General features: G+C 38.8%; 1 protein-coding gene across 1 annotated transcript; it reads right to left on the reverse strand.

The window, feature by feature from the left end:
* Nucleotides 1–388: 388 nt before the first annotated feature.
* LOC114520825 lies at nucleotides 389–14,669 on the reverse strand. Its single transcript, XM_028541158.1, has 19 exons — nucleotides 14,363–14,669; nucleotides 12,847–13,029; nucleotides 12,009–12,077; nucleotides 10,810–10,914; nucleotides 9,615–9,744; nucleotides 8,419–9,099; nucleotides 7,761–7,898; nucleotides 7,237–7,457; nucleotides 6,284–6,431; nucleotides 5,944–6,099; nucleotides 5,679–5,757; nucleotides 4,975–5,044; nucleotides 4,729–4,909; nucleotides 4,044–4,316; nucleotides 3,631–3,701; nucleotides 3,432–3,539; nucleotides 1,649–1,743; nucleotides 1,097–1,166; nucleotides 389–716 (listed from the first exon to the last, which is right to left on the reverse strand). Exons 1-19 carry the CDS (start codon nucleotides 14,561–14,563, stop codon nucleotides 498–500), a joined length of 3,198 nt encoding a protein of 1,065 aa, XP_028396959.1. The 5' UTR covers nucleotides 14,564–14,669; the 3' UTR covers nucleotides 389–497.
* Between the last annotated feature and the right edge of the window lie 805 nt (nucleotides 14,670–15,474).

The raw sequence follows: 15,474 nt of genomic DNA on the forward strand, positions 1-15,474 counted from the left end.
ATGAGCGTACGTCTCTGTGGAAGCAGATATGTTCACACAGGGAAATGGCGACGATTTTTTTCTCCGGCGGAGTATCACCAAATCAGATATTATTTCATAAAGTGATCAGTTTACAAGTGACCTGGGTATAGCATCTTGCGTCAATTTGCTTTCAAATATGGCGGCCAAATTATATCTGGCAGTTTCGTATTGTTCGCGGTGCTCTGCCGACGTGGTTGGGTCGTCGTAAATCTGACCTGTTTTTCTTATAAGCGCGATAAGAGCCCGATTGCACCATTGACCGAATTTCGCCGTTAGCAAACGTGTAAGGGCACGGGAGACGCATGTAAAATCTTGTGCCGTGATCCTACTTAAAGGAAGTCAATCACCTACTACTTGTTGTGTAGTGTATTATTTGGTGTTTTTACCAGCTGTTAAAAGTATGTAAGATAAGAGCTATAATTTAGGATTCTCACATCAATAAATATTTCGTATGTTTATAAATAAACAGTACACTTCTAAAACAAAGTGAGGGGGTTTTCCACCACGTATCCGTGAATTTCCTGAAACAGCGGAAGATACGTTAAAAAGTCTAGGAAATCGAAACGGTTTTTTTCCGAGAAATAATCGTCGATCGTCGCCTCTGCTGACCTCAAGCCGCCGGCGGCCAATCCTATCCAAAGGTCAGTCCGGGAGATACTCATCGTTTCTTTGTTCACATAGCATTCAAATAACATCTGAAAAGAAGAGAAAAAATGGAATGGGAAAAGTGTTATGGCGGGGAGCTAAGGGCAATAAGGCAAAATTACAATGAAATGTGTAAGTCCTGTTTCAGACGTCGCGCTTTTCATGTGCCGAATCGAATACAAATGAACTTAAACAAAGACTTTAGCTCATCAAATTAGGTTTGGCACGTGAAAAGTTCGACGTCTGAAACGGGCCTAAATCGATTTTGACTGGCCTGGCTTTTTAACCACTTCTTGGTCTTTTGTTTATGTTATGATTCCGCCAGCATATGGCGGTATTGGGGATGGTGCACCCTACTGGCTTGTTTTAAAAATAATGGTGCCCAAATAATTGTCTGTCCTCCAGTTGGATTAGGGTGAGATTAACCTACCTTGACTCTGTCTAAGGTGCAGTCTAAAGTCTTGAAATCACATTTGGCAATTAATTTCTTCATTTTATCACTAAATAATAACAACACAGTCACAGTAACGACATGTAAAAATTGTCATTCCCTGGACTTGCACCTTGCTGAATTTGAGGGTATTAGTGGCGTCGATCAGTGGCGTCGCCGGCTCGTTAAGTGCGGGGAGGGGGTTCATGTATTTGCGATTTTTTTACAGTCGGTGAACATAAATATATGAATATGCCCCCTTATCAATTCTGGCTAAAAATAAATTTGCTTCAAATGTTGCTGCCTTATAATTTACTCCACAATGAGGCCATGTTTGATGTCAGGCTATCGTCAGTTTCAGTACAAGCATATTTAGAAAAAAATTAATGAATCCTAAATTCTTATCAAAAGATTAAATAAAATTTGGGATTCGAACTTGGCCTGATTTATATACTATGACATAGGCGCCTAAGTTACATGATGCACAATCCTGTTTTTATTTTCAGATCAGGGCTTGCCCATTTTGAGTATCGATGTCCAGTGTTGACTTACTTGAGTGAGGCGACTCGCTGGGACAAAGCGGCAATCACAGAGAATAGGCGAAACCCAATTCCAATATCTGCATGACAATCACACTGTTCCAAGACCTTTAAAGAAAGAAAACCACGCACATTTAATGCCGCCTCCATCAATAACACGAAAAACTTGAAGACAATGAATTTGCTTGATCATATAAATGCGGGTCCAAAATTTAGGAGACTCCAGGGGTACGCCGGACTGCCGGCGAAAGCTGCGAGCCAGCTAGGTGGATCTGGGTGATTTCATCACGTTTTAAATATGCATGTACCAGTGCGTGATCCAGTAGTTTTCAGGTCAGTAGATCGCTTGCATGGCGTTGTTTACAACTATGCATCTTTTACAAGCACATTCAATTTTTTTCTTTTGAAAATAATGCAATGCAGGTATGTATGTATATCGTTTCGATTGTATTTGAGATACTTTAAATTACTCAAACGCAACAAGCTGTTGACCCGTTTGATTCTGATTGGTTTGAACGGGCCAATCAAAGTTCAGACCGGCGCGGCAATTTTGAAGAGGTTACATGTGTATGTTCTAATGAGCAGGCAAATTGTGCTCAAGTCGGGATGACGATTGTCACGATTCCTCGGGTATAGGATGTCTTTCTTGATGTCGAAGTTAGTGGCTAAATATTATGGAAGGCCTGTTCCAAATTAAAAGGTTTTCGAGGGAATATTGCTCTAATCAAGTGTGGAGGTAATTTGTTTAGCGTTTGTTTGATCGCATTTTGTTATACTTAAATTTAAGACAGTCGTTATAAGCGCACGTATATACGGCCGAGAGCTGTGTTATTGTTTAATTTTACATTTGATTTTATATGTTAAAGGGGGGAGATAAAGGTAACTAGTGTTTTTCATCTATTTCACTTTAGAAGGAGATCTGCAAAGCATGAGAGCGAAGTTTGAAGAAACCATGTCGCCGGCAGAGTTTGCATGTGGTAAGTTGTCAATCGGTATTCAGCTTTTTTGTTTTGCCTCTTCATGTTGCACGCTTAGTTTTGAAATGTGATGTACCTTTGTGAGCGCAGTTCATGAGGCATTCGATTTGAAACATAGATACACGATATTGTGGCAAATCTCGTTCAATTACTTCCTTAAATCTTGGTCGTACCTGCCAGCATCTTCGTGTTGCATCCTCACAGGCCGTCCCGAAACGAGATTTTGTTTAAATTTGCATAAATGTCTAAGGCCTAGTTCATACTTCGCATTTTGGTGGCGTCGAATGCAATTCAAACAATAGATAATGAGATGGTAAAACCTCATTCAGCCTTATTATTATCTCATTATCTATTGTTTGAATTGCATTCGACGCGACTAAAATACGACGTATGAACTAGGCCTAATTACCATATGCTTCGGTCCCATTTTTTAACGTGACGCACCCGTGCATGCATGGTATAGCAGTAATAGCACGCCAATAGCAAATAGGGCATTTGAATTCAAATGAAAAAAGCTTCATTCTAAATGGTTTACTTTCTTGGGATAGCTACATACACTATCGTCGAAGCAATCGAACACATATAACAGGATCAAAAAGTTGAATAGAAACTACCTGAAACTCTATCTATATATCATCAAGCGCTGATTGCACGGGCAAAATTTTTCAGCGAAATGCGAAATATTTCTTGGTGCGTGAGCAACCAAGTAGAGATAGTGTATTCGAGCAACACAATATGTACACTAAAAGAAATAGATGAAAAAATATTCACTTCGCCAAAAAAAGGGCTTTGTCATTTTAGTGCCCTGCTACGACTTACCCGAAATACGTAGCTCAGATGCGAGTCAGTCAAAAGTTTTGAGTTGACATTCTCCAGAGCTTCTAACACTTCTTCGGGCCATAAAAACCCATCTTTATCTTCGTCAAACTGAAAAAAAACAAACGACAAACGTCATCAAAGACATATGACTTCGAAAGCAGTCATGCATGCATGATAGAAACTTTATGAAGCTTCGCACCTTTTCAAAGACATTTTTATAGATGATCGATTCCGACTGCCTTACGATACAGTATTTGTCTAAGAAATCTCCTAAATAAACAGAAACATAATTCATACCATGGTTATTCATATTACATTCAATTCAGTACTCCGGTTTAAAATAGATTACTTGTTAGTTATGCTACAAACTCTGCTGTATACCCGACCGAATGTTTTCAGTAAAGCAAAATATGCATTTTTAACATTTTCTTTTCACACCCTACACAAATGCAATATTTTTTCTCAAAGAAAAAACAATATAGGTGACTTGCACTAAGGGCTTTCATAAAAAATGCAGTAAATTTTAGTATATTAAACAATATAGCTAGGATTAGCCCTCCGCTTTGAATGACAAAGCATGAATGACATGGGCAATCCCAGTGGTATACATACCTAATTCATCTCGGTCTTCAGTAACAACTAATTTTTCTCCGTTTCTATAACTATTCTTGGATCGAAGCTTCGCCAGTTTCTGTCTTCGTTCTTCGGCCAATTTTTCCCGTTGTAATTCCCGTCGAATGTTCCCGTTGGAGCGCGCACGTTCAAGCGCTTGTGCCCAGCTCTCCAGGGGAGAGATTGTCGGGGAAGGCCTGGGGGGCGGTGGAGGGTGAGGGTCTTGAAGCGCAGTGATATCTTCAGGTTGAGAAGTTGGAGGTTGTAGAGGTTCTGGGTATTTGAAAAAGATCATAAACGATTAGACAAAGTGGATATGCGAAAATCGACAAGATCACCACCAATATCTGGTTGGCCAAAATCACTCGCTTACTTATAAAAAATGATTGTACTATTATAACTTTTCTAAATTGAATTTCTACAGAAAAGGCGAAAATAAATTGTTAAATGTTGCTGCATGTTTATGGGGTAATCAGGCTATTTTAAAACTAGAAAGAGCACACACGTTGAGGCCAGTTGCGACCATTTCGAATGGCAAATTTAGTGTACCAACGGTGCATGCATGAGCTAGCTCGAAAGTCTAGTTTTCAGAACCAAATAGAACAGTATAAACAGTAACAAAACACTGAAAAGATTTAAGTGCGGTCGAAGTGCGGCAAAACGAAGCCTAAATCACATCCATTACCATTTTCATCGACATTGATTTGCTGACCATCGGGTTCTGTCGTTTGGTTTGATAATATTTCTTCAGATTTGCTGCGGTCGCTGATGTTGTCTTCGCTACACTGACTCTTTGTTTCTTTGGACATGTCAGATGATGATGACCCAACTTCGCTGGCACAATCAACAGTAGCTCGTAGGGGTAGCTAAATTAAATGGTTTGATTTTCTAGCTTAATTTAACTGATCTAACTTCTTATGGTTATAATTACTTCTTTTATGTCACTGTTGAGGTCAAATTTAGCAACAACCATCTTATCTTCTCCATTTCCGTTCTTACTCCTGAAGAATGTTTAATGAAATTAGATGAACTTTCCACAAAAGTAACTTACATTTTGATGGCACATTTGAGGCTGTACAGAGTCTGTGATAACGACGACATTCTGTTCAGTGCATGGGGGATACCAGCAACGGCAGGGGTGAATGAAGATTTTCCGGTGTTAATGCGTGTTCATCAACGGACAGGCCTGTATTGAAAAGACGATTTATTTATTTTACTATGTGAACCAAGTAGATGGAAACACGGGTGAAAGATGCGATTAGGAGTACTCGCATGAGATCTGTAGTCTGCTGGATCGACTCCTTCGATCTATGATCACTATGATCAAGTCAATGTTTTTGCTATAGATTAATGGCTATTTCTAATAGTCTATAAGGCTTTGAAGTATTCAATCTATAGACACAGCCCTTCTTACCCAGACTCAGGCACAGAGTACTGCGAAGGGACATGCGCGAGGATACTAAGGTTAAGGATTCCGACACAGAGCGACATTTTTTGGTTTCTTTCGCGTCTGCAATTCAGGCTAGCATTGCATGGACTTATGACATTTGACACTGGATCATGATCAACAAACATTGACAAAAATTGTCAAAATATTTTCTGAAGCTAAAAGTATACGAAAGTATACAAGTATACCAAGACTTGGTATTGGTATATGCATAGACAATCCAGAAGACATTGTCTATGGATTGTCTATTGATGTCTTTTGGATTGTCTATGGTAAATGTTAGTGCACATTTTTTACAAAATTTAAGTGGTTGAAAATACTATGAAATTATTATGTGCCACAAAATATATATTACGCCACCTTATGTGAATAGTACTGAAAGATTTTGTATTTAAAATTTGCAAATACAGGCATTGAATAAATAAATAAAATAAATAATAAATCAAAGCATACCAAATTCACCCGTTTCCGAACTAACAACGACGTCGCAAAAGACCATTTCGGCTTTTTGGTTTCCTGCAATGTCTTCGTGTTTCAGGCTTTCGTCGACGGAAAGCGAACACTCTAGTTTGTCTTCAGGCGTCCCAGCTTCTGTCTTTTCAACAATGTCTGGCAAAACAAACGAAATCAGATGAAAAATATTTAGGTAATTACAGTTTTTGAAAGGATGAGAAACGCGTGCCTCGTTTAGACTGTCTCTAATTGGATAAAAAACATTGCCTCACTTTTTGATTGGTTCGGCTTTCTTAAGTTCTATTGGTCAATGCAATTGAGTATTTTCCGTTTTTCCTACCTGTGAGAGGACTCGAACCAAAAACTTCGACCCTCATAGCAACACCAGTATGCCATTCTGTCGGTCGAAATCGAACAAATCGCGTTTGCACAGCATTGTCTAAGCTGTTGAGAACAACTGAATCCGAGTCACAATTTCCTGTGAAAACCTGAAAGGAAAGCAAAAAGAAACTGTCAAAAATCGTTCATTTTGCGATGTTTTTTTTTAACGTAAAAAATATATAACAAAGGTATAATTTCGGCAAATATGAAAGTTTTCTAGTCAAGATTTACAAAAGTAAATAAAGCAAATTTCTCTTTGATTTGTTTTTTTAGAATGCTAAGTCATGCTTCCTGAACGTAGCTGGGTAAACCGTTGGTTTTAATAATATTAATGTTTTCAAAGAAAAACAAAGCGAAAAACGTGCTGTCTTCGAAAAACAGTAAAATAAGAAGATATGTTAAATTGGCATGTTATAGCATAGGTAGCCCAACACTCGTGGTCCGCGCGCGTGGCCATGGGGGACAATTATCCTCAAAGATTTTCTTTGTCATCCAAATTTTCACAATGAATCTTTCTTTATCAGATCGCAGCTGACAGCGAAGCTTTTTTAATCCCATCAGTGATAAAAGATAAAAGCTTTTTTAATCCCATCGGTGATAAAATTATATAAAAATACTTGACCATGCATGGCCATGGCAAATTATGTTTCATCGAATATAGAATACAATCTCATGTTTGTGCCCAAAACACTCCGAAATATTTTGCCCGAGAAATGGTCGGTACACCGTATCTGAGAGTTGGAAGCTGCGGCTCCGGCTCCGGCTCGTATAACCATGCTTCGTACCCGTATGCCTTTTAAGCAATATTTGTTGAGAATGAAGTAACAAGATTCCAAGCAATGCTTCCAAGTTGAAGCTTGAATCATTTGTTTGCCATGTATGCTAAGGTTTAAATTGTTTCTTACAGAGTACCTTTAGTTTGCCAGATTCTTTATGCTCCGTCCAATGTTTTCCGTCTTCGCTAAATTCCAAGCTAAATTTAGTCACCCAGCGTTTGTGCCGCTCGTTTTTCACGGCGGAGGCCGGGTTTCCCTGTGACGCAACTTGTTGTACCGTAGTCACCTGACCCAGGTCTACTTGAAGATATGGAGTGGTGTCACGTCCCCTTGGAAACCATGCTCCACCGTTTATATCTGAAAATGGATAAAATATACTTTGCAAAATTTATACTAAAGGAGAATGATCTGTCGGGTTTACTGTAGAGACTAAATAACTAATATTTGTCCGTTTTGATACTTTTTGAAACGATTTGTTTTTTGAAATAGACTGACTACATACAATAAGATCTATTCAATTTCAGGATCTTCTCAATTCAAATTTCAAGTCAATGCCCTCTCCTCTTCTCTTCTTTCTTTTTGAATAAGACCAAAAATTCTTATGATCCGACAAAGAATCCTTTTTATTCCTGTTCGTCTAACAATTTTTCAAGCACCCACCTTGTTTCTCGTTATGCAGCCTTGCTTGGTCAGCGGTATGATAGGTGTCAAGTGATGACGATGCTGTCATTTGTGGATCCGGGATCTTTCCACAAGATACGCCCAAAGGAGCTGGCACTAGTTGACTCATCAATTGAACTTATATGCAAAAGATCGTTCGCGTTAATGCAAATATACAAATGTGTGTAAAGTGACATTAATTTTTGTCCCCGCTGTGGAGCATATAGATTATAGATTATAGGTTGTAGTGCCAAGCGAGAATAAAGCCCGTTTCCACTAGGCGAATTTATTCGCGCGAACATATAAAAAGTAGGAAACGATTCTACTTTTTCGCGGAAAATATTTTCGCAAACCAATCACATCACCGGTTTCACAAAATAAATAAATAAATTCGAATAAATTCGCGTAGTGGAAAACGGGCTAAAAGCTGAGCTCTTCTGTGTCTTGCCGTGCAATTGTATGATTTTTTCAATTCGTATTATATATTGATATATTGTGGTGTAAACAGAACAGTGTAAGGGTAAGATGACTATTCTAGGAGGACTTTCGTAGATGGAGTGCGCGAGCAAAAACTCACTGATATGAAAATTTTAGTCACCCAAGTGCCACACCTACTATTAGTTCGCTTGAACCAGATGGGACTTAATATTCGCACTACCTGTGTTATCGGCGTGTTTGATTCCAAAAGCTTGCGCTATATCCACAACTGTACGGTCATGACCCACTGTATCAAGGCTTGCCCCTGAAATACTGCATATCGTTGAGGAGGAATTATGGGTAGTCTTACTCCCTATCTTTCCCCCACCACCCTCGGAAGAATCTACTTCATCTGCGGGGTTAAAATCGTCTGTCGTATAATTCGAATGGTCTGATCTAGAAGAATACGGTTCGTCCATATCTATTGTGGCGGTAGGAACATGAATCCCAGAGTCAATATCCCCGAATACATCTTCCGAGGGATTAAAACACCGATATTCATTTTCCGTATTATCTAATCCCCTTGAAAGCTTTCTATTTTCAACTTCTATTTTATTGGAAATGGTCGGTGTTCTTGAAAAGTTTTTTCGCGGAAAAATGTTCAGAATTTGCCTGCATATGACTTGATAGCTTTCCTCCAAGTACATGGCACACGATTCCTCGCCATGTTCGTCATGTGAAGCCCACACAAATTCGTACTCGGTAACTATGATCTGTGGAAGTAAATTTTCAGGGCTTTTTTTCTGGGTTGTTCTTTCCCGCCTTTCGCTAGCTAATTTGTCCCAGGCCTCCTCCCATTCCCTTTGTCTTTCTTGCAGTCTTTCGAGTCTCCTGGTTTGGTCCAAAGGCGCCAAAATCCTTCCTAAAAGCACAGTTTGAATCTTTTTAATTTAATATTTTGCGTTGCAAGTCATAGAATCCATACGTAAGAATCGTGCCCAATGCTGTACCCCAGGATTAAGAAGATTTTTTTGGTAGTTTAAACCGAAACCACAATACCAAGAAGACACATCATAACACTGAATTGGGGCCTTTGAGATATTTTTTTCCATGAATTTAGTTCAGACGCAAACTAACCGAACACCTACTGTGTTACCAAACTGTGTTGCAAACTAACCGAACACCTACAACACAGTTTCACAGTATCTTAATGTTTTCGTGCCTATTCGAACACAAGTCAAATTAAGAGACGACATTTTTTACTAATTATATACAACGCGCGTTGCATTGTGGTTAAATTAGTATCATTGATAATCAAGATGACTCAAAGGCAAGATAATGAGGCATTTCAGTATATTATTTAAAGTTAAAAATGCGTTCGAGACCTAAGACGACTTCTTGACAATATACATTGTGCTAACAATGTTTCGCACTTGCCTGTAGATTTTCTGAAGTTCTGCAAACGCATGTGAGATGGCGTAGAATGCAGTGCGCCGCTTCGGTTGTTCATTTGTTCAAACCACAGTTCCTGCATGTTCTGATATCTCTCGAACGTCTTTTCCAACAACTAGTCGGTATAAAATATTATATTTCAGAAAATAGCAGTGTGCGCATGTGATTATTGCATGCACCTGCTACAGGAATAGAAACTGGATTGCTGTGGGCGACATCGCGGAAATTCGTAAGACTTCTCAATTACAATTAAGACGCCGCAATTCTAGATACTTCGTTTCAAACTTGGTGAGAAAAGAGATATAAAAATACTCTCATACTAAACAAAATATGTCTTGCACAAAAGATATGAAGATTCGATTTTGCATACCGCAAAACGAATCCGGTTTGAATTAATAACTTTGTGTATACTTGAAGCCTCAAAATGGCCATTTCACACCTGTCAGATGTGTATGATCAAATGATGAGCCCTCAAAAAATTGCAGAGTGCGTATTCAGAAGAGAAATTGAAAATTGAAAAGTTACTCAATAGTTTTCTCTTTCTCGTATCGCTAATACAGAAATGCATAATTGTGAATCAGTGATCAGATTTTAGGGTTAAAACTTCATAAACATAACTGCGGTGTTGCATGCTGTAGGCTGGAATACGATCGAAATAATAAGACATGCATGAAGATAAGTTCTCGCGGTCGATGAAAACACGATTGAACTGAGAAAGTTATGCTACGCTTGCATTCAAGGAATATGATTGCCGACAGCTTAAAAAAATTCATAAACTTCATCGATTTTTTGCAGGTTGTTCAGCGGCAACTATAGTTGTGTGGCGCAGCACAACAATGCATATATATTCATTCCCGTTTTTCGAAGTATAAAAAATGTGACAGTCAAGACAATATAAATTCAGTTTACGTTCCAATATAAACAAGTAGCAGCGTGGATAACTTCTTATCAAATGTGGTATAACAACTGGCTAAAATAGACAAAACTGAAACTTCTTGACGTTTCGACCTAAAGTGTCTTCTTAGCTGGAAACGTCCGGACGTTTTTTTTTGCCTCTGACCTGTTGGCCTCATACGTTTATTATATTGCAGATTCTTGTCAGATGTCCGTCACCAATTTTCTGTTCCCGATAAGGACTGTTGTACCTAAGCTGTTGTCGTCTTTCGTTCCATCAGCTTACCTCTTTGTTCCTCATTTCCCTCAATTCACGGTATCTCTGCCGCTCCAATCTCACCGCGGACCACGAACGGGAATGATCGCATCTTGGGATATGTGGACACGGATCCTATAGGGTGTACATGCAAAGAAACAGTCAAAGGTACCGTATTTTTCACTATATTTTTTCTCTTAAATATCAACTTAAGCAAAACTATATATATATGACTCGACTTATCTAAGTGACAGTAGAAAAGTATTGCCTTCAAAGATAGCACTTACATAAGTTCTATATGCATAAACCTGAATGCTATATATATAGGCCTTTTTTCCGCCATTACGCTAAGTAAAGGTAATAGTATAGCCTTAATCGAATACGATTTTATACACTGCATGATTTGCAATGAATAGAATAACAATCTATTTACGGACTTCTACGTTCTAAGTCCGAAATTTGAAAGTGTAATTATCACTATTATGTAAAGTCCATATTGAAAAAAAGCGTTTCGTTCACACTTTGTCTTTGAAGTGCATGCATGCAATATAATTCTATTTGTGCTGTTTAAATATTTAACAACATTTTGGTTCGCGCTTTGCTTCTAAATGTATCTGAACTTTGGAGTTTATATTCAAAAAATTGCAAAAGATTCGAAAGTTGGATAATTTTTTAATTGAACCGGAGTTTCCATTGTTATGAGCAGAACGGATGCGCAGTACACATGCTTTATTCCATCTTTAACAATATACGTTAAAAGATCCTCAATTTTGTGAAGCTTTGCTATAAATATACATCTACATTATCGGAAAACAATCCATTAACGATAACGCAGATGTTTACAAACATTTATTATATATCAACTAATCAACGATTTGCAATGAGTGGTGATAACATCACGCGGGGATTATTTTAAGGTGCAGTGTCAGTGATAACCAATTTGTGCAGTAATAAATAAGATTTTTGAACAGATAAAAGAGATTTTGTGCAGTGATAATATGCAATGATATATCATTGATTATTTCATACGTACACTATACGCACGTTTTGTGAGTTTGGAAACATGCAGTATAGATAGTAGAAGTTAAATTAGTAGAAGTACTAGTAAAAGTAGCAGAATCGGTACAAGTATACTGCGGTGATGCCAGGAAGCCAGAGCTTTTCCGAGTCGTCAAACGTTACAATAAACTAAATCCTCCGAAACTCTGAAAAAACTGAATACTACTAACCAAAAAATAGTCCGGGTCTTTGCACAATAGATCAATCCTTCTTGAAAACTTTTCGTACAGTCTTCTTCCCTTGATAGGATAAGAAGTACTAGTAAGACTATGCTCTTGATAAACAGAGAAAGTAGGGAGTAAGCGAAAAAGCACCTGTATATAGTGGTGTACTGAGGCTTAGTTTAAATAGAACATGCATGGAGGGTGGCGACCGAGGAGGTATACGGATGTGACATTTATAACAACGATTCACAGAGATGAGAATTTGGTCAAATTGAATCGTTTTGGGTCGGAAGAATACCGCGTCAAATCAGTAGCCAAATATCCAACACGTACTGTTTTTTCTGAATATTCGAGGTATATTCGTACTCAAAATAGATTGTTTCCAAAGACTTTAAAAATTTTTTACTTGGCACCACGGAACCACAGTGGTATCACGTGAACTACCCTCAACTGCTAACCAACTGCACGGCTTACACCCATTCCATTTAGATTACATTATGTCACTTAAAGTCTTTTTATTTAGATTGCTCAGGCTACAGGGAAGTAAAGCTGCATTTAAATATTTAACTAAAATTGTAGTCCCCATGAATACGCATTTTCATTACAAAAATTGGGCAATATATCATAAGACACCACCCATGAACAGACTCGTTCGCCTCGCCCCTGACTTGCATGGATGTCCAGTGATATGCAATCATCGGTTCCGGAAAACTACATGAAATGATGTAGGGAATATTATATTTCCTTTTAGGGACTTTAGGCAACGGGGACACTGACCTAGAAAGGAAACCCCAAAAACGAAATCGAATATATTTTCAATTCCCGAGAAAGGGAGAAAACTCACTTTTTTGAGAGGAGCCCAAAGGCCAAGCGGCTCTATCCAAAACATGGCTTTACTGCGAACTAGATCATTACTTGGGCACTTCGGTAGTTTGAGTGGCTTCAAAACGTTGTCGCTTTCTTCCTTGTTACAGACTTGCTCGCGTTTACTGGTAATAGTACCTGGCGCTGCTACTAGACGTGGCAACTGTCAGTTGAACAAAAAAATACAACGGCATGAGCATGTGAGAACAATCTGATCGGTAATGTCCAGCGGGGAATGATAGTCGAAGAAATTAGAAGATATTAATTCAGGGACCCAGGAAATGGGCAGCACTATGGGCAGCTACCCCACTCACCTTTTACCACCAAGGACAAGGGGGGGGGCAAATACTCTTTTCTTGTATAGGATTGCATTGGGATTAATTAAAAAAAGGTTTTAAAACGAGCCTCAGTCAATAATGGAACAATCGTTTTGCGAAAAAGCCGCCAAAACCGGAATCACTGATACTGAAGTGGGTTTCCACGAAGGCTGAATTTTTCGATCGAGCGGCAGGTAAAGCCGCTACGGTTGTTAAGACATGAATTTCAATTGCGCATGTTTTGTAAACCCTCTGTTTAATACTCTGTTTAGTGCCGGAATGAATAAAAATGTGTGTAACATTCTTGCTACTGCATGCTATATGGATCGAGCCACACGCGCTAAAAAACCTTCATGTTTGAGAGGAGAATTTCGTCTTAATGCCTGCTGTTTTCTCTTACCAATAGGCATTTCCTCCAATAAATGGCAGGGGGCGAAAACTTAAACTTAAACAGCAGGGAGGCGAAGCAGGCGAGGCGGGTGAGCGAGAAAAATTGCACCGTGTAACAGGACCTAAAGTTTATCATTGAATATGTATTTCGGACAAGGGCCTATATGGCACCTCGTTTTTCTACATATCAAATTTGCGAAAGAAATCACTCGGATATTTTTTATTCGAAAATTTTCGACTCCACACACCAACTATACAAGTCATGCTGGCTACGGCGCAAAAAGTCAAATGATAGTCATACGAGAGTTAGACATACTGAGAATTTGACCTCTTTGCCCTGATATAATTATAAATATGAAATATCCTTCCACGCTGTTTGCGGCAGAAACAGCTCATTAATCGGCAATCTCGCAAGACAGGTTTTTAAATCCGTCGAATTACGAATATAGCTCAACTTATTTCGAGAGTCGCATTAATTTTGCCAATGGAGACCTGCCTTGGTCGACATGCAAGAAGCTCCACATCCCTCGTTTGAACAGGAGTCAAAACAAGGAAAAAACGGTCAGCGGCATTGCCGATTTTTGGTACGAAACAAGACGGAATCCGTAGCACCTGTTTTGGTTTCATTTTCAAGTCATTCGGATACTGTTGTGTGTTTAACGAGGATGTCGCTATTCTTAATGACCAGTTAATGCGATCATAACAGGAACCTAATACCCAACACAGCCAGTTAAAGCGTGTAGAACGCGTACATTCGCCACACTGCCCACACATTCAATACGGACTTACCCTTTCGCGTTTTCCCGTGTTGCTACCGTTGTCGTCGCTCGGGCAACTTGAAACAACATTAGAATAGCTTTGTTCGGACGTACCATAAATATTAGCCAAGCTAACCCTGTAACCAGACTTCTTGTCGTCCTCTCGCCTCTTGTCCGTTTTCGTCGCATTCTGCGTCGATTGGTTCGGGGTTATGTTGGGTAGAAAAGCCATTCCATTGGGAAACCGAATGTTTGTTGTCCGAAGTAAGCCGTTTTGTCCACAATTTATGCCGATATTTGCCGCTCATGGAGCTTAATATCAGTATATTGTGTCAAACGAGGCATTATATTCTAATTGACCTAATCTATTTGTCCGGAAGAAATAACAACACTAACACGTGTCGCTAGGCAACGTATAGGAGTAAGGTAAAGAGGAAAATTAATTTGTGCATTAACTTCCAGAGAAGCAGCTGTCTTGGAAGATTAGGATATAATAAGGGTAAACAAATTAATCGGCGCCTATCAGTTTCGTTCGTTTGTCTTAAGTTGAAGACAGTATTACGTTGTTCGTCTAGAAACTGCTGGTCAGGTCCAAAACATTTGCTTTAGGATCATGCAACCGAATCATATGACATATCCCAAGCAATATCTGATCATAGGTCTCGCAGGGGTCATTTCTAATTGTTTCAGTGGCAATGAACCGTCTGGTTTAAAGTGCCCATGTCATAAAATTGGAATTTAGATTTTTAGAATCTTTGTTTGAAATGAGTTAGTAAGTTCTAAATCAAAACTGAAATTGGATTTTTATTTCTCGAGTTATTGCCATCTAAACATTGATTTTGGTGGAATGAAAACTCTGAAAACCGCGCAAATGAGACTGGTGCGAAACAAGGTGTTGACGTCACAATAGGAACTCGTTCGACGCGACAATTTAGTAACTCTATTGCATGGAGTAATAAGTAGAAGCTAACCGCGCAAAAAAGTGGTTGTTCTTACTTAACAGACAATTCTATATAAAGTGACTCATATATTATCAAAATGTGTTGTGAAATGGCTTCAATAATTGTACGTTCCTGGCAACAGTCGTGCAATAATTGTAAATACGCCATGAGTCATGACCAATTGAGTCACTGTGTTGTAAAC

Source organism: Dendronephthya gigantea, unplaced genomic scaffold (genome assembly GCF_004324835.1).
Source record: "Dendronephthya gigantea isolate DGI-Jeju-01 unplaced genomic scaffold, DenGig_1.0 000018F, whole genome shotgun sequence".
NCBI lineage: Eukaryota > Metazoa > Cnidaria > Anthozoa > Malacalcyonacea > Nephtheidae > Dendronephthya > Dendronephthya gigantea.

Bases quoted from the DNA above. Each gene is read 5' to 3' on its own strand.
- LOC114520825 (XM_028541158.1), bottom strand. From the start codon at position 14,563: ATGGCTTTTCTACCCAACATAACCCCGAACCAATCGACGCAGAATGCG. The intron at 13,030-14,362 runs GTAAGTCCGTAT...TTCAACTGACAG, and splicing joins ACACGGGAAAACGCGAAAGG to TTGCCACGTCTAGTAGCAGC. The intron at 4,317-4,728 runs GTAATGGATGTG...TCAAATACCCAG, and splicing joins AATCAATGTCGATGAAAATG to AACCTCTACAACCTCCAACT.